Source organism: Mya arenaria, chromosome 14 (genome assembly GCF_026914265.1).
Source record: "Mya arenaria isolate MELC-2E11 chromosome 14, ASM2691426v1".
Lineage (NCBI taxonomy): Eukaryota > Metazoa > Mollusca > Bivalvia > Myida > Myidae > Mya > Mya arenaria.
In genome coordinates, this window is record NC_069135.1 from 48,668,791 (window position 1) to 48,692,065 (window position 23,275).

Sequence of the window (23,275 nt, forward strand, 5' to 3'; positions counted from 1 at the left end):
AAGATCACTATGACTTTTTGATTTAGAACCAATAGGGCTATCTACTGACCGTGACAAACGTGCATACCGAGAACGGATAACCTTAAAGGTTTTCTTAAATGAAATGAAGAACATTTAAATTTGAATTTACAATTGTTGAATGAAATAATGAATTATTGGTGTAAATATATGTAAAGGAATTGCGGGATTGATGTCATTATAGGGGATATGAACGCATCTGGGCTGGTCTAAGTATGTGTGCGTGGTTAGGACTCCACACACTTTGACAACCCCAATTGCAATCCTACCCCGATAATGACATCAATCCCACAATTCATCCCTTAAATGAATGCAGCTACTTTTCTCTCATCAGATCTACAATGGATAGCGTGTTAGATGTTCAGTTGGTTCTGCTTCACTGATAACATTTGGTACATTACATATGCATATAGTTTTAAGTAAATACTTTAAAGAAGTTAAAGTCCGTACGGAAGACAATTAATTAAAGGAAAAATTATCTATGTTTCCGACACATTTCGTGATAAAACTTTTAATCAGATGTTAAATATTTAAAGAATGCATTCTTAAATAACCTCAAAAATATTCAATACATATACAAATGTACCTTTAGTTTTGAAGCCCAGTCCACCGAGCCAGTGGGTATCTGGATAACCTGGGGCGAGACCATCTCCTTGTTCAGTTTGCTGGCAAAGTCTGCGCTTACCATCAGCGGAGTTCCACCATTCGATGACAAACCAGCAGACTGAAACAGATTATATAATGGTTATCATTTAGCCTGACTCGACGCCATCCCACTTGTTCTTCTTCAATAGAGGGGTTAAAGTACCTTATGACACCCAACATTAATACAACATATAAATCCTTAATTTAGACAGTTAGTTCTACTTCTACTTACTGTAGCTGCAGCAATGGACACTGGAAGTGTCAATCCGCCGGGAGCGATCGTGATGAGGGAGCTACTTCCTGTCGTCCCGGCAACAACAGGGATTCCCACTGAAATAGAAGACCTATTTACACTCCGATCAATTCCAATGCATTTAGAAAAGCGAATAAAAAAAGAATGCACTAAAGATTGGAAAATGTGCACACCTCTATCACCTTGTACATGTTCGCAAATCTATTTGTGGGTATTTTGTCTGATTCTGGAACTAAACCAGAATCAAAACTTGATAAAATACAATAATAATAATAATGTGAACATTGTATCGGTCATAACATTTATATCATTCATGGGCCACTATTATCCTTTTAAACACCATCATCCTTTTACACATGTGTACTACAGCAGGTTACACATAACCATTATCTTACACAACAAATTTTACAGTTCATAACTGAAAGTTATGCTGAGTGACATCAATGATGACAACAGCACTTTTAAAGATAAAAACAATCAGGCATTTTTAATGTTTCCAGAATAAGACAAGCTACATTATAATTAAACATTCTTGACTTATTATAAATGGAGTAACGACAAGATATCTGCTTTCCATACATGTACATACTCTGTGGAGAGAGGACATGTATGAAGTTTTCTGGCAGCGCCGAGTCCATGACAAGCACGTGCCTGGCTGGGTTTGAGCCCCGAATCCCGCTAGATGAGCTGACACCCTCAGACTCGCAACTCATTAAACATCAACCGAACTGAAAGAGTGAAATGTTCTAAATGTTGATAATTTTCCACTCATGATCTCGAACTCCACTGATATCAAACTCCACTGATATCAAACTCAATTGATATTGAACTGTTATCGAAGTCCATTGATATCAAACTCCACTGATATTGAACTGATATCAAACTCCACTGATATCAAACTTATAATGAACTCCACTGATATCAAACTCCACTGATATCAAACTTATAATGAACTCAATTGATATCAAACTCCACTGATATCAAACTCCAATGATCTTTAGTCTATTCACTCACATCCTGAGTCCGAATTGCAGCATTTCCAGTTAATTCTTTCATAGATGTTAATAGCAGATTTTACAATTAAAACATAATTTTAAACCAAAAGACTGATATAAATTGATTTTTGATATATTTAAAAAAAAAAACATTTCAACACATTATTAAATATGGGCTTTGTTAAAATAAATTGTTCCTACCCACACCAAAATTGACTATACCAAGATTCCAGCAAGGCAAGGACAGTGATTTTAAATGTCACTTGTATCTAAAATATCAGCATATTAAAAATCATTAGACCACAGACAAGAAAATAACAGCAAAGTTGAATTCGACATTCTTACCCTTTCCCAATCTTACCAAAATGAGATTCGACCCCTGCACTTAATCAGTACATAATCAAATTTAACCAATCCTGAGTGTTTCAAATGTTAAGCTATATTTTTTTCCGTTTTAAGATGTTTTTTTAGGAATTCAACAAGGTGACATTGCAAACAAGTGACTCCAGACTAGTACACCTTTTATACTTCGAAAAAGACATGTAATTTTCATAAAATTACATCTAGTATTAAGTAAAACATCAAGGTGAAAGCGAATATCAATTGAGGTTTGTGGTATGGCAACGTATTTGTATCAGGTGCTACCAGATGATAACTATTCTCCCTAATATGTAATATCACTGGATGGAGGTCACTTTCACAAAAAAAATTCAGCCTAGTCAGAGCCATGATTCAGGCAATTAAAAAACAACGCGACTGAAGGGCATATTATAAAGTGAGGGCTGAATAAATCTACAATGTACGATAAGTAAAATGAAATTGCTTTTCAGTAATACCCACTATGTTTCCAAATTGGACTGTCATCACATTATTTCGGTATGTCATGTTAATTTTGGGTGGAATCCCTGGCTTAAGTGAGGAATCCAAAACCTGCTGAAAAGGAGGAGTTACTGCGGGATCCCTTCAAAAAAAGATAGCGTTGACCCCGACATACTTCAACTTATTTACCCTTTTCTTCATAGAGAAGGGGCCAAATCAGCTCCCCCTTGCTCATCCCCCTCATGGCATAACTTTAGAGTAAACATGTGTATCTATGAGGTGTTGGATAGAAGACAAAAAAAGGCGTCCCTATGACAGGCAAGCAAAACATTATGGGATTGCTTCGTTAAAAGTGAGAGAAGAATCTTATTCCTTAATTCCAGCCTTACCTTGTCCGAAACCAAGACTGAAGTCATTTTAAATGATAAGTAATTAACCTCAGCGTAAACAAAAGCACTGCTCAGTGAACAAAATCACTTGTCTGTTGTTGTTTTTCAATCAAACATTGTGAATAACTCAATACAATTACTAAAGCCAGAGTTATGTGCCTTGCTAGACATGGGTACATTGCCTTTGACAACATGAATTATTATACCAAGATTAATTTTAATATCTTGAAAGGTTTTTGAGTTGAGCCCAAGGTAACAGCTTTTGCATGACGCTGACCATGATTACTAGGCTATCAAATTAATGTGACGTGTTTCTATGAAATAACAAGCTAAAATTTGCCCTTTTTCCACACAGACAGAGAATCAAAGCATTATTTTTTTTTAGCCGTAAAGACAAAAACAGCACGTGTACGATCACAATGAGCTTCAGCTTTTGCATTGAATTGTCCTATAGTCAAACCCCTATGGCTCCAGCTCCAAGGGACTTGTGAAAATACCTCCAGCCGCAGGAAATTCCAGCCAAGCAGGAATGCTTATTTTCAGTAGAAAGAAATCGGTCCTTTTCATCCAGTTTGACCCAACGAGGATTAGACTGTATTTCCCAAACAGATATATATTTAGGGATTAGGGATTTTTTTTTTTTTTTTAAATGTCAGAATGATCCAATATTCAAGTTTATTTCAGGTGAATTATTTTAATAAGAATTCAGTGTGATATATAGATTCAATCTTTCTGCCACTTATAAGCTAAAACTGCTAGCTTGACAGTCATCAAAACATAAAATACATCATCATTGTAATAAATCAAGACTAAGTCATTTTTTCACATCTATATATAGGTGAAGCTTGACAAAGAAACAGTATTGTTTATCAGTTATTGTTAGCCATGGTACATGTATTTCAGTTGTAGAATGCATCCTGTTGAAGGGCAAGCCATGGGTTCGACTCCCAGCAGTGGCAACATTATGTGCAATTATGAGCATTGTCAGTATGTTCACCAGGGAAGCAGTTCATCTTTAGACAAATATAACCCAGTGAAAGAGTGAATCAAAGAACATTTAGACAATTTATTTTTGGCAAATGTTTTAAACAAAACTTTCAAAATGCATACATTTTTTAATAATAAAACATGATATTATTGCACAGACTATTTTAAGATAGACTGTGTAATAATATCAAGTTGTATTACAATTAAATGTACAACTATTATAAAATAAAATGCTGTTACAACAAGAACAGGCAAGAATCTCCACAAAACATAATTTTATATAAATCAATACTTCGATTGATAAATGACTAGATCCACTGTTCATTCTGTAAAAATCTCAAGCACGATAATCAATGTAACTTTCAATAGAATACCTTGTTGTTTTTTCCTTTTCTGGACTTGACTGGACTACGGGGGTTAAAACATTCCCAGAGTCAAAACTTGGTAAAATATGTTCTGACTCTGACAAACATATTATTTAGTTAATGCATCTTCGTTATGTAATCCAGTGCATCCTTGTCAAATTCCAATATGCACCAGCGATTGTTTAGTTGCAACGACATCTTTCTTACTTTAACTTTCACTTTCAGGTTTATCTTTTTTTCCGGAAGTAAACAAAAACATTTAACGTTCCTATTGCCAGTATTGCAACATCGTATTTTTCATAAATGGCAAAACCATAGCAGTTTTGTTATAGAACCACGGACCTATAAACCAGGTCCGTGATAGAACTAAACTATAACACTGACAACGATCTACGTAGTTCTCCTTTCAATTTCATTAAAATTGACAGGAAGTTAGCATGCACCTGTTTTCCGTGCTTTTTAGACCATGTGGTATGAAAAATGTTTATTTTTCTGTTAACTCATTAAAAACTTATAAGAATATTTTTTAATTAACTGGAGATATAATAAAAAAAACTTAAAATAAATGAACAAAATATATCCTAGCATTGTTGTTTTTCAAAACCATTGCACTAAGCGAAAAAGCGGAAGGTATCCGTTAATTTGCATAATGGGCGGAGTTAATATTACGTCATTGAGTTTGAGTGCTGCTAATTGACAAGGTTACCGATCAGATTCCAGATCGATAATCACTTGTCACTTCGGGTGTAAATTGCTCATGCAGGTTAAACAAACATTCAGATCATGCATTGAGGCTCCTTTCAGATGATACCGACTCTCACACCGAAATATCCCGTGTCAAAACTGATGCATATATTACAAATGGATGATGCGTTGATTTCGGGTCATTTACGATTCCTGTGCGTCAAAACCCGGGAGCTCGGGTCAATTGAAAGCCCTGCAGTTTAATGTCACAGCCATTAAGGTTTTTGCCATTGTTTCAACTTGCCAAACCGGAAACGTTTGTAACTATGCAACGATTCGGACACTACCAAAATATTTAAGTTATCGTTGTCATCATAGGCCAGAGATCGCTAAAAATCTGACTTTTCGAATTTTGGGGCATAAAAAAATTGCGGTCGGCGGTAAAAAATTACGGTCAGTCGGGTTATAGGAAACAGACATATTTTTTTTTAGGCCTAACACTTATCTATCATGCGCAGTCAGCTTCTCTAACTTTAATAAGGGCTATCACGTGAAATATCAACTACTTTGTTCCATCATATTATGATCAGAACTGTTAAAATAAAAATGCTAAAATAGTTGAAAAGCTTTGTTTTAACTAAAATTTTCATAAGTTACAAAATTAGCATTTGTTTGCGAATTGTTTGTCAACACAATTTTAATGCATTCAAGAATCAAGTTACATGTATGATATAATAATTAAAAATTCAGGTTTTTTTTCGGCCTTCTTAGGCCACACCAAATTGATATTTCGTTCAGCGGATTTACCGCTCCTATTTTTTTGAAAATGTAAAAAAAAAATTTTTTTTTTTGTGCGCTTTTGTAAAGGGAAGTTACCGATGCGTAGTGTTTTTATACTGTATCGATCGGTTTAGCATGGGTTGAATAAATTCAATCAAAATGGCCGCTTCCGGTATAAACAATGTGGCTCGAAGTTTGGAAATTAAATCTTATTTTTGACAATAAATATGTTTTGAGCATGCTTGAAGTCATTGTTGATCGTCTCATGCACCAAAGAATCATTATTTAAAGCAATCATTATGCAATAAAGCATATGTATCTGAGACTGGTAGCGATTATATTGCGTAATTAGTGACTCGTTTTGAATGGAAATCGGAATGATCAACTTAGTACCATTTTATTCAAGTCATAATACAAGGGACCAACATCATACCTCGTTACGACGATGCTGAAGATGTCACAGGTCAACTTAGCTGGAACATGAGTCACTGTTTGGTCCAAATTGATGTATCAAGCTCATTTTTGATCAAATTCTGACAAAGCAACAGTTTTGAACAAATATCTTTTCACAAATAGCGATATAAACACTGGTCTGGATATACCTCAACATAAGTAAGCCTAAATTTATCACCTTATATTTTGTTTTTATTTGCAACATAATCCGGGATTGTAATGCACTTGTCAATTGTAACCACTGCCCCGCCCACCCCTCCCCTTGTTCCAGGGGTATACCAGGGACAGCAGAGGCATATTGAAAATAGTCGGGAATGGGCCTCACAGGTATTCCTAGGTATTCGGGGTTGCGGGGCCATTTGGCAGGGATTTTACCAGCAGTGTGTCCCTGCAGGTCGGGTATTTTACCCGGGTTTTGAGAGACCGGAAGTCAAAGTCCCCGCTATTCTGGACTTGGGGGGGAGGGGGCATATACAATTGGCTGGTGCATAAAAACATCTAAATAACCAAAATAAGTACTCTGAAAAATACCCTTGTTCTTTTTGTTTTAAGTAGCACATGTCATTGCATTTCCTGTGATAATAAAAACAAAATTTAGTCTATGTTATATGGAGTCTGATGTTTGATGATGCCAGTGTGTAAGTGATCATTTTTTACAAATCCAAAATCAATCCTAAGTTATGTCTAAATACAGTTGCATATTATGTTAAACTGATTCAGGTAGATTTATATAAGTCGTTTCAAACTTTACTAAAAGCAGGGTTATTTATTATTATGAATGATCGTCATATTAAAGTACGTTTTAATTATATAAGAAATTAGATTTATCCACATAATGTTTGTACTAAACACGGATGAATAAATAGTATGTTTTCCGACATTTTCCCAATGTCCATTAGAGGTTCAGTTCAAGATGGCATTAAAATGGCTTTCAGGGCAATTATTTTGAACAATCTTTCTTATTTATATTGAATATAAGGAAAAATATATTTTTCGCTCTTCGCTCGCTTCGGTTTTTATGAAAACTGACAATTTTTTTTTTTTTTTTTTTTCGCTCGCTCGCTCCAATTTTTTTTGGCAAAAAAACGAGGAACTAAACATTAATTTGGTGTGGCCTTCTAGGAAGCAAATATTGGCACAATTCTCAAAGCAATCTACTGCAGTATATGTTTTCCAATCACCCATAAGGCCAAATCACAGTTTGTTTACCATCCTGTGAAGGGGGAATTCACATGTTGACAAGAAATCGATAGTACTTACACAAACAATATTGCTATTTTTCTAAATTATTCAAAATTACAATGTTTTATATAAAAGTAAAATTGAATGGAAATGCCGTATTTGACATGAAACGCTATAATGTTTTCTAATTTTGAGTAGGGTACTTTTCCAAAAATAGCTGGAAAGCCCTTTCATTGAAGTGTCTGAAGTGATCATAACTTATTCTTATCCCTCAGCAGTCCTTGCCTTGAAAGAGACTGAATTTATTTTACAATAACTCTTTTATTGACACGAAATCTATGAAGTTGCAAGTGATCAAAACACCAAGCAAAGAGGGCAAAAAATGCTTAGCAATTGACACATCTTGAAAAAAGGTATACATTTATCATGAAACATTAAGTTTTAAACAAATTTAAATACATATAATTAAACTACCCCCCACATACATCTTTCCCAACTGGACAAATTCATGACATTTCCAACTTCATTAATTTGAATATATTAACACAAACATTTGGTTAAATATCTTATTTGAAACTAAACATATAAATGCAAAAATGAACCATAAAGCCCAAACTGTACATTCTGTCCAGTAAATACTTTTTTTCATTTAAATTAAATAAGAAACAAACCTTTTTGTAAAATTGCTGTCTTTTAGGAATTAAATCAGAGGTCTATCGTGAACACATCTGCTATTATTGAACTGGTAATAATATAATCCAACACATCCGAACAGTGATTTTCAAATTAAAAACTTGTTCTTCACTTGAAAAAAAAGTATCCAGCACCTACAGATAAGGGTCACCATTTGAACCTCAACAAACCTTCATTGCCAGCCCAATTACCCTCTGTAGACGGCTATAAAGGCTTATTTTTCATAAATAATCTATAAGAACCATGCATTCACCTGAATAAACTGACCACTGACCTTTGGTGAACTCTTGACCAGTAAATGTTATATCTGACCAATTAATATATCCAAAACTTGCCAATATAATCAGAATAAAAATGTGGTGACCTTACTTAGGAGAGTTGAGAGAACCATGCTGAGAAAACTAGCATCAATATGATGATTAACCCACACGATCCCTAGAACAACAGTCAGGAATTAACAAAGTGATCACTGAAATCAAACACTTCTTTTTCTAACTTAAATTCATCTTATTTACCAGCAGCTGTGATTCTGAGAATCAGTTTTTTTCTCTCAGCATTTTTGTCAAATAAGTCTCAAACAAAACCTTATATGTTATTTTGTTTTGCCTTTCTTTTTACATTTTTTTTTCGGCTGCACAAAAAGGTTATGACATTGAACCAAATTTTGTCTTAAAATACTAAACAATGAATACAGAAATAAGGTATTAACTGTTAAGTTGAGAATAATGACATAATACCGATGTAACATCAACATAACACAATATCGTAATTATTCACATTTACATGCCCTCGAATTAACACTGGAGGCCAATACATCATAATTGCATCAATGTTCAGACAAAAGCTTGACCTCAGTGTAAGGCGGCAAGAAGTTCACAGTATTTATGCAGTATGTAAATACATTGATCAGACTGACCTACTGGTAACCTCTGCTCTGAATATGACATTTACCCTTGTCACTTACCCATATAGGTAATTGAAACTACGGAATTTGCTTAAAAATGTAATTAACAACCGAGAAAGGGCATTTCTCACTGAGACAGCGCTGCACTGAAAGTCTTGAAGAACAAACCAGGGTTAAAAGAATAAAAATAATGAGCAATACAAATCATAAGCACTACCCTGGGGTGTTACAGTATTATGCAAACAGTACAAGATCATAATCAGAAAACCCCCATGGTTATGAAGGACCACAGGTTGAACTTGTAACCTCTAGTAGACATGTGCTGACCAAATGGTCATTAGGGTCAAAAACCTCATAACAATCCATATACTGTAATATCATTCTTGATTTCCATTGTACAAATATTTTTGTGTTTCACTCATTCAAACCACAGAAATGTTCCATTCATTTCTTAAAATAAATTTTAATCACTCAAACAACTACAGAGGTAGAATTTTAAAAGTTCTAATATCTGACAAAATACTTTAATATGAGCAATATACTGTATCAGAATGATCATCAGAGATAAACCTGTACATGCAGCAAAATTGTGACAAAAGTTACTGAATTAAAATATACATTTAATTTATAATTTCCATTATAATTATTTTTAGTTCATTATTCTGTCTAAAGGTTAATTGTTACTCCCTTAAAACCATTAATGTTTACTTCCTGTGTCACAACACCACTACATTCAATTCCCTGAAAAACAACACCATTTTCTATTACCTGCATTACAACACCACTACTTTTAACTCCCTGTATTACAACACCACTATGTTTTACTCCCTGAATTACAACCCCACTACTTTCAATTCCCTGTATTACAACACCACTTCTTTCAAATCCCTGTATAACAACACCACGACTTTCAATTCCCTGAATTACAACACCACTACTTTCAATTCCCTTATTACAACACGACTACTTTCCAACTTCCTGTATTACAATACAGCTACATTCCACCCCCTGTATTACAACACCACTACTTTCAACTCCCTGTATTACAACACCACTTCTGTCAATTCCCTGTACTACAACACCACTACTACCCACCGTATTACAACACCACGTTCCATCCCCTGTATTACAACACCACTACTTTCAACTCCCTGTATTACAACACAGCTACGTTCCACCCCCTGTATTACAACACCACTACTTTCAACTCCCAGTACTACAACACCACAACTTTCAACTCCTTGTATTACAACACCACTACTTTCAACTCCCTGTATAACAACACCACTACTTTTTACTCTCTGTGTTACTACACCACTACTTTCAACTCCTGTATTACAACACCACTACTATACTTTCAACTCCCTGTATTACAACACCACTACATTTTACTCCCTGTGTTACAACACCACTATTTTCAACTCCCTGTATTACAATATCATTATGTTCTACTCCCTATATTACCAGTGTACGAAATTCGGCTTTAAATCCACTAGCCCATTCGGGCTACCAGATAGGAAATTTTACTAGCCCGAAACCAATTTCACTAGCCCAAACTTAAACACTTAAAAATTTCACTCGTTCGGAATAATTTTTGGAAGTTTAATTACGATTCCGCAACGAGTCCGATCATCTAATCTAGCACGCTCATACAGTTTCAATAAATGCTCCCCAATCTGAACAATGTGTCAATAATAAATTATAGTCATACTTATATTAGTGTAGTCATCAAAAGTTCAGTAACTAATAAAGTTTTCAAAAAGGTATTACGAGAAAAAAGAGAAAAATATTTTCTGAACATATCATTTATTTAATGGAAAAAGAGTTATGCATGTACTGTAAGTTCTGTTATCCAATGCATCCTTGTCAAATCCGATATGCACCAGCGATTGTGCAATGACATTTTTCTCTTTTCAACTTTCAGTTTCAAATTAATGGCAAAGCTATTCAAAGGTATAAAATACAACATGTAGAACCCTACTGTACTGTACACAGACAACGAGTTAACTATATCCGACAGTTCTCCTTTCACTTTGATTAAATTTGTCAGGAAGTAAGCGGGCACCTGTTTCCTCCGCATTTCAGACAACTTTTGTAGAATGATTATGTTCTGTTCGCACTAAAAACTTAAATATCTTTTTATTTTAGCTAATAAATAAAATATATTTAAATGAAATAAACAAAATATCAATGTTGATATTGCTATTTTAGCTGTTGATTTTCATAGCCATCGTTGTTGTCAAAAACTGCCGACTTGATCCGTTCATTTACATAATGGGCGGAGTTTAAATGACGTCATAGAGTTTGACTGCTGCTATTAGACACAGTTACTGGTTAGAAACTGATCGATAATTACTTGTCACTTTGGGCGTTAATTAATTTTGACATGTGCTTATATTCATTGATTAAATAAACAAACATTGAGCACATGGCTTGAGTCCTGAATAGCAGAGCAATTAGCTTTTTTATCATCGTAAATTTCGGCGAATCCGACTACGCCATTGTCACTCCAGTCGCCTTGAAGGACGCGTTCTTGAATAATAAGGCTTTGCGTATAAAAAACACGATGCGTAACACGTTTAATTGGCAGGTGTTTTTTTAAATCACAAGGAAAAAACGGTAGCCCGGTCGGGCTAGTTTCTGTGGAAAATCGGTAGCCCCAGCTGAAATTTGGTAGCCTCGGGCTATCAGACAACGCGAAAACTTTTTCTTCTTCACAGGACATTGCGACAGGTAAACACTGAAAGTTTACCTGTCGCACCAAATTTTTACCTGTCGCAATGTTACAAACAGTATTCAGTTACATCAGCCTAAACCTTGATTTTAAGCCTCTTTTTTAAATAAGTTTTGTAATTTCCCATTATAACAGGTTTAGATCATTTTGGTTAGATTTGTCTTACAGTACAATAATAAATTACAAAAAAAACAACAAACATAATGTAAAAAAATCAATATTCGGATCTTATAAATGTCATAATTTTTTTCTTCCCTTGCCTCCCAAAAAAAACTCATCTGGTTCGTCTACCCATGGAACAGCTAGATCTTACTCTTTTTATTCATCTTTAAATTAAAGATACAATACGGTTAAAAAATGTAACGAATTGTACTACTAGTCAAACTCAGGCACACCATTTATGCAAAAACGAAAGTAGAGTCCTTGTTATTGGCAATGTTAAACAGAGCGGAAAGAAAGTCAGCTCGGTATATTAATCATCATATTTAAATTAACACGATTGCCGGGAACCACTACATACGGAATTTTGTAATTTCCGAACATTTCCGTAAAATAAAAGTATAGGAGTACGAGCTGAAATCGGAACCTTACGCCTTTTATCGGCTTTTACGGAAACATGTCGAAACGGGGTTTACAAATAGTGAAACACGGATTAACACGCTGAATAATCATGATATAAAAATAACTCTGAACATTTATTTAGAAACTGAAAGTAAATTTTCCGAAAATTAAACGGTGCTGACTTTAATTTTTCACCGGACATTGTGACCGACCAAAACAAAAGTTTCGTCGGTCAAAATTGAAATATACCGGACATGTCCGACTGTCCGACGGACATTCGCATTGTCTGGGCTATCGGGCTACCGCGAATTTCGAACACTGTATTACAACACTACTATCAACTCCCTGTATTACAACACCACAACGTTCCACTCCCTGTACTACAACACCACTACTTTCAACTCCCTGTATCACAACACCACAATGTTCCACTCCCTGTATTACAACACCACTACTTTCAACTCCTTGTATTACAACACCACAACGTTCCACTCCCTCTATTACAAGACCACTACTTTCAATTAGCTATATTACAACACCACTACTTTCAACTCCCTGTATTACAAAATCACTATGTTCTACTCCCTGTATTACAACACCACTACTTTCAACTCCTTGCATTACAACACCACTACTTTAAACTCCCTGTATTACAACACCACTACATTCAACTCACGGTATTAAAACACCACTACTTTCAACTCCCTGTATTACAAGACCACTACTTTCAATTCCCTATATTACAACACCACTACTTTCAACTCCCAGTATTACAAAATCACTATGTTCTACTCTCTGTATTACAACACCGCTACTTTCAACTCCCTGTATTACAATATCACTATGTTCTACTCCCTGTATTACAACACCACTACTTTCAACTCCCTGCATTACAACACCACTACTCTCACCTCCCTGTATTACAACATCACTACTTTCAACTCCCTGTATAATAACACCACTACGTTCCACCCCCTGTATTACAACACCACTACCCTCAACTCCCTGTATTACAGCATCGCTAAGTTCCACCCCCTGTATTACAACACCACTACTTTCAACTCCCTGTACTACAGCACCACTACTTTCAACTCCTTGTTTTACAACACCACTACTTCTAACTCCCTGAATTACAATATCACTATGTTCTACTCCCTGTATTACAACACCACTACGTTCCACTCCCTTTACTACAGCACCACTACTTTCAATTCCCTGTATTACAACACCACTACTTTCAACTCCCTGTATTACAACACCACTACATTTTACTCCCTGTGTTACAACACCACTATATTCAACTCCCTGTATTACAATATCATTATGTTCTACTCCCTATATTACAACACTACTATCAACTCCCTGTATTACAACACCACAACGTTCCACTCCCTGTATTACAACACCACTACTTTCTACTCCCTGTATTACAACACCACTACTTTCAATTCCCTATATTACAACACCACTACTTTCAACTCCCAGTATTACAAAATCACTATGTTCTACTCCCTGTATTACAACACCGCTACTTTCAATTCCCTGTATTACAATATCACTATGTTCTACTCCCTGTATTACAACACCACTACTTTCAACTCCCTGCATTACAACACCACTACTCTAAACTCCCTGTATTACAACACCACTACATTCAACTCCCTGTATTACAACACCACTACCTTCCACTACCTGTTCTACAATACCACTATGTTCCACTCCCTGTATTACAACACCACTACGATCCACTCCTTGTATTACAACACCACTATGTTCCACTATCTGTATCAATACACCACTACGTTCAACTCCCTGTATTACAACACCACTATGTTCCACTCCCTGTATTACAACACCACTATGTTCCACTCCCTGTATTACAACACCACTATGTTCCACTCCCTGTATTACAACACCACTAAGATCCACTCCCTGTATAACAACACCATTACCTTCCACTCCCTGTACTACAACACCACTATGTTCCACTCCCTATATAACAACACCTCTACAATCCACTCCCTGTATTATAACAGGGCTTGAATTTAGCACTCGCACACTCGCAAAATGCGAGCCAAAATTGGAAAATGCGAGTTGAATTTAAAGACACTCGCAAAAATTTGGGAGTTCAAAATTTGCAATCCTTGAAACAGATGTGAACATAATCGGTGATCAATTCCTGCATAATAGATATAAAACTAATTTTAGGAATGCCTACTTTCGCTTTCCGATTAACACGCAGAAATTGATGACGTAGATTAACGTTGTGCGCACAGGCAGGTACTTGTAACTATGTGGCAGGTACTCGTTACTATGTAGTTTTGTAGATTGGTCTTTCGTTTCCATTTTTGGCAGCAGTATTTACAGGGGGTCCAACGTGAAATGTGTTCGCCGAATTTTAAGTGAGGGAAATTGTGTGAAGCCGAATAAAATGGCGGCGTTGAAAGGAATTTCGGTGTTTCAAGGATGTATTTTCACCTGGTAAGTAAGTTATATCACCTTTCTCGCAATATAAATACGTCTACCCGGAGACCACAAGTGTAAGCGTCTCTCGGTTTTTTAACCTATGTTTCTAGAGGCCTTTACAAAAAAGTTATTGAATGTATAAGCTGAACGATTGATTGTTAACAAAGTGAAAATAGAAAATTGTGTGACTTGAAACTGTGTTTTCGGCCCAAGTTTACCATTCTTGTACCTGTTTTACCTATTTGTTATTGAATTTTTTTTTTCGACCGCTACTGCACTTACATGGGTACTATACGGCCGATTTTTTCATGTTTAAACTCCTTTTATGTTGGGCGACGAAGTTTTATGAGTAGACATATTTAAAGGTGATATAACTTACTTACCAGGTGAAAATACATCTTTGAAACACCGAAATTCCTTTCAACGCCGCCATTTTATTCGGCTTCACACAGTTTTTTTACGCGTGTTCCTTAGAAATCGCTGACGGCTGATGGCGATGATCAATCAGTTCCCAAAAAGAAGCCAAAATGAAATAATCCGTCCGTTATAAATGTTTCGAAGTGGAAGAGGGAGTTGAACATTAAACCGACTATCAACACAGATGACAAAAGGAACATTTTCAAAATATTTTGCACAGACCAATACTGGCCTGATCAGTGTTACATATATGATGATATCGTTTAATGTACAATTGCATGATAATTCATTAAAACAATTAATCTATACCTTAAATCATTGTTTTCCATACAATATATATTTTTTCTAGCAAACACAAAGATTTGCCTTACAAAAATGCGAGTGGGTGTCTGGTTTTGCGAGTTAAAAATTTAAGCACTCGCAAAAATTTGCGAGTATCAAAATAAGTTAAATTCAAGCCCTGTTATAACACCACTATGTTCCACTCCCTGTATTACACCACCACTATGTTCCACTCCCTGTATTACAACACCACTATGTTCCACTCCCTGTATTACAACACCACTACGATCCACTCCCTGTATTACAATATCACTATGTTCCACTCTCTGTACCAAAACACCACCAACTCCCTGTATTACAACACCACTATGTTCCAATCCCTGTATAACACCACCACATTGTTCCACTCCAATACAACACAACTACTTTTCAATCTCTGTATTACAACACAACTGTGTTCTACTGTATGTGTAATGATACAGATAGTTTCTACTCATTGTATTAAAACAAAAACATTTTTTTCACTTACTATAACAATTCAACTACTTTTTACTTTCTGTATTACAAGACCACTATGTTCTACTCCCTGTATTACAACACCACTACTTTTTACTTTCTATATAACAACACTTAATGTACTACTTTCTACTATCTGTAATACAACACTGCTACTTTCTACTATCTGTAATACAACACTGCTACTTTCTACTACCTGTAATACAACTCTGCTACTTTCTACAACCTGTAATACAACACCAAAACTTTCTACTACCTGTAATACAACTCTGCTACTTCCAACTACCTGTATTACAACACCACTACTTTCTACTACCTGTATTACAACACTACTACTTTCTACAACCTGTAATACAACTCTACTACTTTCTACAACCTGTAATACAACTCTGCTACTTCCAACTACCTGTATTACAACACCACTACTTTCTACTACCTGTAAAACAACACCACTACTTTCTACTACCTGTAATACAACTCTACTACTTTCTACAACCTGTAATACAACACCAAAACTTTCTACTACCTGTAATACAACTCTGCTACTTCCAACTACCTGTATTACAACACCACTACTTTCTACTACCTGTAAAACAACACTACTACTTTCTACAACTGTAAAACAACACCACTACTTCCTACCATCTGTAATACAACACTTGTAACTTCTTTCTACTACCTGTAAAACAATACCCCTACTTTCTACTACCTGTATAACAACACCACTACTTTCTACTCCCTTTATAACAAAATGGTTACTTTCTAATCCCTGTATTAAAAGGAGTGTTGAAACACAACCACTTTCTATTCCATTATCACAAAAATAGTTGGCATTTTCAGCTGTCACAAAAGTTTGTGAGTTCATTTTTTTTTAAATTCAAGTCCTGGTAGATAATCAATTTTATGCAGTAAATTCAGAAGTCATTGATAAAAGCAACCAGAATGCAATGACAATGAAAACATAGGGCAAGTTTAAGTGTTTGTAACATTTATGAAATATTATCAAGCTCAAGTTTTTAGAAAGCTGTTTTGTCAATTCAACAGTTACTTTCCAGGGTATTCTTACATATGGCAATGATGTATGCCTCTGATTGGATACGAAAATGTTCCAACAGTAATACCTCATCCTTTGAATTCAATAATTTATTCAGAAGCTTCCATGACAATTACATAGTGACCCCATTACATCAACCAGACACTTTCTCATTAGCATAAAATATTCATTTGACACAATTTTGAAGACATATTTTAGGCATCCACAATAGTCGATGCTTATCAATTATTATTAAGTTTTTATAAATGATCTTAAATATATAGATAACATTGAAGTCACTTAACCATGTCAATGATTCACTGCACTTTTATTGTTTTGAGTTCAGTTTTGACCGTGTCATCGGGACAAATGAACAAAGGTCAAACCACCATGTCATCGTGTACCGAACAGTTCACCAGTTCCCATTCATTTAACAGTAGAACGAAAACCATCCTTTGAGCATAACACGATCATTCCAACACAATTCCCAGATATAAAGTGAACAAAACTGGAGAACGTGGCTGACATTTGAGCAAAAATGGTTTTCAGAAAAAAATGTGAGGAAATGGCGCACAACTCGGCATTTCGTCGATAACACTAGCAAGCAGTCGATTTACATTCCTAGAACATGATACATGAGACTTAAACAAATACAAATTAATAATTACGGCATTTGCGCGTAAAAATAATGATTAGCATACTTACCAAATCAAGAAAATGTCGAGAAATCTAACAAATTTGTGCTAGACAGTGTAAAGGTCAGAGGTTGTGACCTACTCGCCCAGACAAATGGAATAAAATGATTTCATTGGTTAAAACTGCGATCACATGACTTTGCGGTTGCGCATGAAATTCTGCGCATAACACGGAAGTGCCAAACCAAGGTCAGCAGATAGCGGTATTTTTGTCAAAGACAGGAAATAAGCAAATATTTAGGACAGATTAATCTTAAAGCAGATACTAACTGAATATAACTCCTTAAAGTATCCTATAATGTTAAACTCCTGGTAAAATGTACTAAATTAAGACAACTTTCGGTATCACGTTGCGACGGTGTTCACATTTATATTCGTCTGTTCAAAAGAATCCCGGTAAAAGGTTACAAGTTACTAATTGTTATTAATTTCATATTGATATTGCTGAGGGTGTCACCTTCTCCCCCAATGAAATTTGTAATATCGTTTCTATTTTGGACTCCAACGAGGAATATGACTTTATTTTGGAAAATATTCCGGTTTGATTTATTCAAATTAAAGTAAGTTAGGAAATAAAGAGGGGTGGTAAATCACCCCTCCTGATTTCACTGACTTACTTGATTCATGAATTATTTTGTTAGTGTATTTTCATCTTAATAAAATCGGCACCCAGAAAACGGGCAAAATGGGCCAGTATACCAAAGGGTTGAGCCGTGACCCCCATGATGTTTACTCAGAAACTTTGTCTTGACAATTAAATGTAATTTAATAGATTCCACCAAATATTTTAGTTTTAGTTAAAGTTGTAATGTGTCAATATTTATTATGTGTAAAACAGGTATTTTTATTTGGTCTAATAAGATCCTTACCCCTAAGCTGTCTCCAATCAATGAAGACAGGGCCTGAATTGGACCCATATTTGAACCAGTTGCTTTTACTTATTTTGCACCTTTCTGGAATTCTGAGTTTTGGGCAGACCCATAGGGTGAAAACAAGATTTCACAAGGTCTTTGTTATCAACCAAATATTATAAACGGTAAAAAATGTAAATTCACAAAACTTTCTTGTACAAGCTTTTGACTGTATATGACCTGCCGAACATCAACAGACTTATGTTTGTCTCAGGAAGATGTCAAACCAGTGTCACAAACAAAACTGGGAGTTTTATGTGTTAAATCAGATAATCATTGCCTAAAACTGATCAATAAAGCTTTAAGTGTCGAAATAGATTAATTTCAACTACTCAGAAATATCAATTTCAATAAATTATCCAACAATAGGTTTGTTGATTAGATGGCCTATAGCCTTCAATGAAACTGATGCCTGATGACCTTTTAGCACCAAGGTCATGTTTCCTGGAAAATGCCTACATATACATGTATAGGTGCTTTGATGTATGAAAACTATTTTTAGGCACAATGACTTTCATTTGTTCAATTTTCTATGTTTCTGTTTCATGTAATTGTCAAAATATCAAAAAATGTATTTACATGTATCATTCATCAAAGTTATATCACTGATACAAAACTGCATTGAATTAAGAAAAAACGTTCAGTGCATTAGATTTTCTTCTGTAACTATTTTTTTTGTTTGGCCTAAGAGTTTTATCATATTGACACAAAGTTTGATGTAACCCTTATCAGTGGCGCCTGTCAAAAGGTTGTGACCTGGCCTTAAAAGGTCACAGTTTGTTTAAGCACCAAGCATTGACCTCATAATCCTTTACCAAACACAAACTTAAATTTGTTCTTCAGTCTGCGTGATAATATCCATTCTTTGATGATATCTCTCTCTTACAGGTTGTATAACACGGGTGCGAAACAGTGGCTCCAGCTCTTTTAGGAGCTGTGTATAAAAAAGAGCCAATGACACTTCCGAGCTAGAGTAAAAGAACGGATATCATCATAAAACGTAAGTATGACTCGTTATTTTATCTAATATCACAATTATGAGGCTTATTTGAGAAATCGGGGAATGCAGTGCCATATAAATATGTTTAATCATCACACGTATTTCAATTATTTGGTAAACATATTGTTTATGGGGTTATAAAACCGATTCTTCCATCAAACACATGCATGTTTACAAACGAAAGTAGGACATTTTCACCAATTTTCAGCTGAATTTCATTCAAGAACTTTTCATTTAAGATAAAACCAGTATTATCGAGTGCTTTTATTTTGTCGGAAATAAAAATGACCGCCTGTTTACCGAAATAAGCATGCTTATACTCTTTTTCTGGGTTGAGCTGGAGCCAAAAGCCAGGGAGCTGGAGCCAAAGCGTGAAGGCTGAGCCAATACGCTGTATAATAATGCACTCAACTCGGCATATTTTGAATAGTTGAAGTTCTGTATTTATAACTAGTATTTAGATATTGTTGTATTTTATAAAGTAACATTATATATTTATTTATGAATATTTAATGCAATTCATCTGATAACGGGCGTTGCAATCTCAGAAATGTCGATTAGCTAAACAATCCTTTCACAACATCTATATAATTATATGGTTACTGTTTTTTGACCAGTTTTTTACTCCAAACAGATTCCAAAATAAATTAATTGTGGTGGATCAAAGAAAGTGTGTCATTTAACAAAGATTAGATAGACGAAAAACTGGTAAACTATGTGCTAAATTACATCGACTTAGAAATTAAATAGCCGCTAGTACACCAATCAAAGTTAGTTGCTAGGCATTGTGGGAACAGTGATGGTACCTGATAGTACTGCCACAACGCCAGACTTAAAACGATTCACTAACTGGGTTAAGTGTACATTTTTTGTCATTGAAAAACTAATGTTATATTTTACATTACGGTTCAAAAGTTGTACATGGAAGTTCATCGCATTTTTTCTTTACCATCCGACTTTGATTAAAACACTTTTCAAAATCCCTTAACCCTTTTAAGATGCAGATATTGTCAAACTTAATCAATTTATCATAATATATCACAACACAGGTTTACTTTATAACTACGATAACTTAAAGAAATAAACACCTTTAAGTATCCTCGCCCACTTGTATATTAAAAATAAATGATAAACATATATCTAACAGAACAAAATAGATCCCAGTTTTTGCTTCACATCTGAATTTCTGACTTGAAACATATCGAGGAGTAATACATATAACTTTTTTTTTTATTAAGTTATCTTTATTAATAAAGAATTTAGCGTTCGGATTTTGCCGATATTTCTCATCAAAACGTGCATTATTATACAGCGTTTTGGCTCAGCCTCCACGCTTTGGCTCCAGCTCCCTGACTTTTGGCTCCAGCTCAACCCAGAAAAAGAGTATAAACATGCTTATTCTGGTAAACAGGCGGTCATTTGTATTTCTGACAAAATAAAAGCACTCGATAATACTGGTTTTATCTTAAATGGAAAGTTCTTGAATGAAATTCAGCTGAAAATTGGTGAAAATGTTCTACTTTCATTTGTAAACATGCATGTGTTTGATGGGAGAATCGGTTTTATAACCCCATAAACAATATGTTTACCAAATAATTGAAATACGTGTGATGATTAAACATATTTATATGGCACTGCATTCCCCGATTTCTCAAATAAGCCCTCATAATTGTGATATTAGATAAAATAACGAGTCATACTTACGTTTTATGATGATATCCGTTCTTTTACTCTAGCTCGGAAGTGTCATTGGCTCTTTTTTATACACAGCTCCTAAAAGAGCTGGAGCCACTGTTTCGCACTCGTGTATAAATGTTTAGAAGTTTTGTACTATATTATGATTGTTATTATTATGTGTGTTTTATGCAGGCTTAATGTAAAACATATATTAATAGAATTATACTAGTTTAATCAAAAAAATGCTGGATGGATCTAGTAAATGTCCACTTATGTTGGATGGCTCTAGTAAATGTCCCCTATTCTGGATGGCTCTAACTGTTCCCTAATGCTGGATGGCTCAAGTAAATGTATCCTTATTCTGGATGGCTTTAGTAAATGTCCCCTTATGCTGGATGGCTTTAGTAAATGTCCCCTTATGCTGGATGGCTCTAGTAAATGTCCTCTAATTCTGGATGGCTCTATTTGTTCCTTAATGCTGGATGGCTTAAGTAAATTTCTCCTAAAGCTAGATGGCTCAGGTTAATGTTCTCTGATGCTGGATGGCTATAGTAAATGTCCTCTAACTTTAGATGGCCCTTAATGTTCCCTAAAGCTGGATGGCTCAAGTAAATGTCCCCTAATTTTGGATGGTTCTTATAATTTCCTGTACTGCTGGATGGCTCTAGTAAAAGTCCCCTAATTCTGGATGGCTCTATTAAATGTCCCCTTATGCTGGAAAGCTCTAGTGAATGTCCTCTTATCATTAATAGCTCTAGTAAATGCCCCATTTTTCTGACTAGTAAATGTCACCTTATTCTGGATGGCTCTAGTAAATATCCACTAATTCTGGAGGGCTCTAGTAAATGTCCCCTAATGCTGTATGGCTGTAGTAAATGTCCTCTAATTCTGGATGGCTTGAGTACATGTCCCCTATATTTTGATGTCAAAAAATCATACAATGTATTCAAAACAAGAAAAAGGAAATTTAATTATGATTTTGAGCTTGACTATTTGAAGAATAAGGAGAGCTTTACTTCTCAACCTGGCATCTGTGTCGGCATCACTCCTTGGTTGAGGGTTTGAATGTAACCACATTTAAGTCTTTATCTCAGCAAATACTTCATGTATTGCATTAGAACAAGTGTTCACAACCATTTACTTAATGAATTAAGTGGCATAACTCTATCCTGAATATATTTCAAATTCTGGCCCTTTATTATTCAGCTAATCACAAAAAAGACAATATTTCAGCAACTACTTGATGTAGTACATGGAAACTTAACACTCGTATTCAAAACCATCCAACCTATTTAATTAATCAATCTGGAAAACTCCTCTATTTTGCATATAATGCAAAGTGTTGCCTTTTATTATACCACTTAGACATTCTTACTAAGGTTTTGCATGTAAGCGTGCATAAGCCAATATCTTAGCACCTACTTGATGTATTGCTTTGAAACTGTATGCAAAGACTACCAACAACCCAATCTACTTGAATAATCAAGTTAGATAACTCTATCTTGTATATAATGCAGTTATGGGCCTTTATTTTTCAACTCAGAAATTCTGATAAAGGTTTTGCATGTTAGCACAAATAAGTCACAGGGCTCATCCTACACAGAAATTTTAGGGAGAAGTGAGATCGGGGGAGGGTGTGGGAGGGGGTTGCCCAAATGGTCGTACTGGTTGTTTTTAGTTTGTATTAATTTGTTGTAATTATCTTTAAAAAAATAAAACAATGCAAGTTTCAAACATTTTATTTCATGCAAACCTATCATGCACACATAAATATATCAGAATTAAATACTGCATAAATGAATCAAATAAGCTAATA

The 23,275-nt window shown here is 35.0% G+C and overlaps 2 protein-coding genes across 6 annotated transcripts in view; one reads left to right on the plus strand and one right to left on the minus strand.

Moving 5' to 3' along the window:
* LOC128217843 (orphan steroid hormone receptor 2-like) overlaps positions 1–17,972 on the minus strand; it is a 51,265-nt gene extending 33,293 nt beyond the window's left edge. For all 3 annotated transcript variants that reach the window (XM_052925253.1, XM_052925252.1, XM_052925251.1), the window contains exons 1-4: positions 17,882–17,972; positions 1,506–1,644; positions 896–993; positions 605–742 (exon numbers count right to left, since the gene is read on the minus strand). In XM_052925253.1, the coding sequence (XP_052781213.1) occupies positions 605–742; positions 896–993; positions 1,506–1,629 (360 nt within the window). In that variant the 5' untranslated portion in view covers positions 1,630–1,644; positions 17,882–17,972. The remainder of the gene's footprint in view (positions 1–604; positions 743–895; positions 994–1,505; positions 1,645–17,881) is intronic.
* Positions 17,973–18,023: 51 nt separating this feature from the next.
* The window catches only part of LOC128217844 (EGF domain-specific O-linked N-acetylglucosamine transferase-like), a 44,915-nt gene continuing 39,663 nt past the window's right edge, over positions 18,024–23,275 (plus strand). The window contains exon 1 of one of the 3 annotated variants that reach the window (XM_052925257.1): positions 18,024–18,060. Coding sequence is in view for 2 of the 3 variants with exons in the window: in XM_052925254.1 (XP_052781214.1) it covers positions 18,385–18,431 (47 nt within the window). In the remaining variant the exon portion in view is untranslated. Of the gene's footprint in view, positions 18,061–18,340; positions 18,432–23,275 lie in introns of those variants that run through there. The other 2 variants (XM_052925254.1, XM_052925256.1) reach the window with 2 other exon arrangements.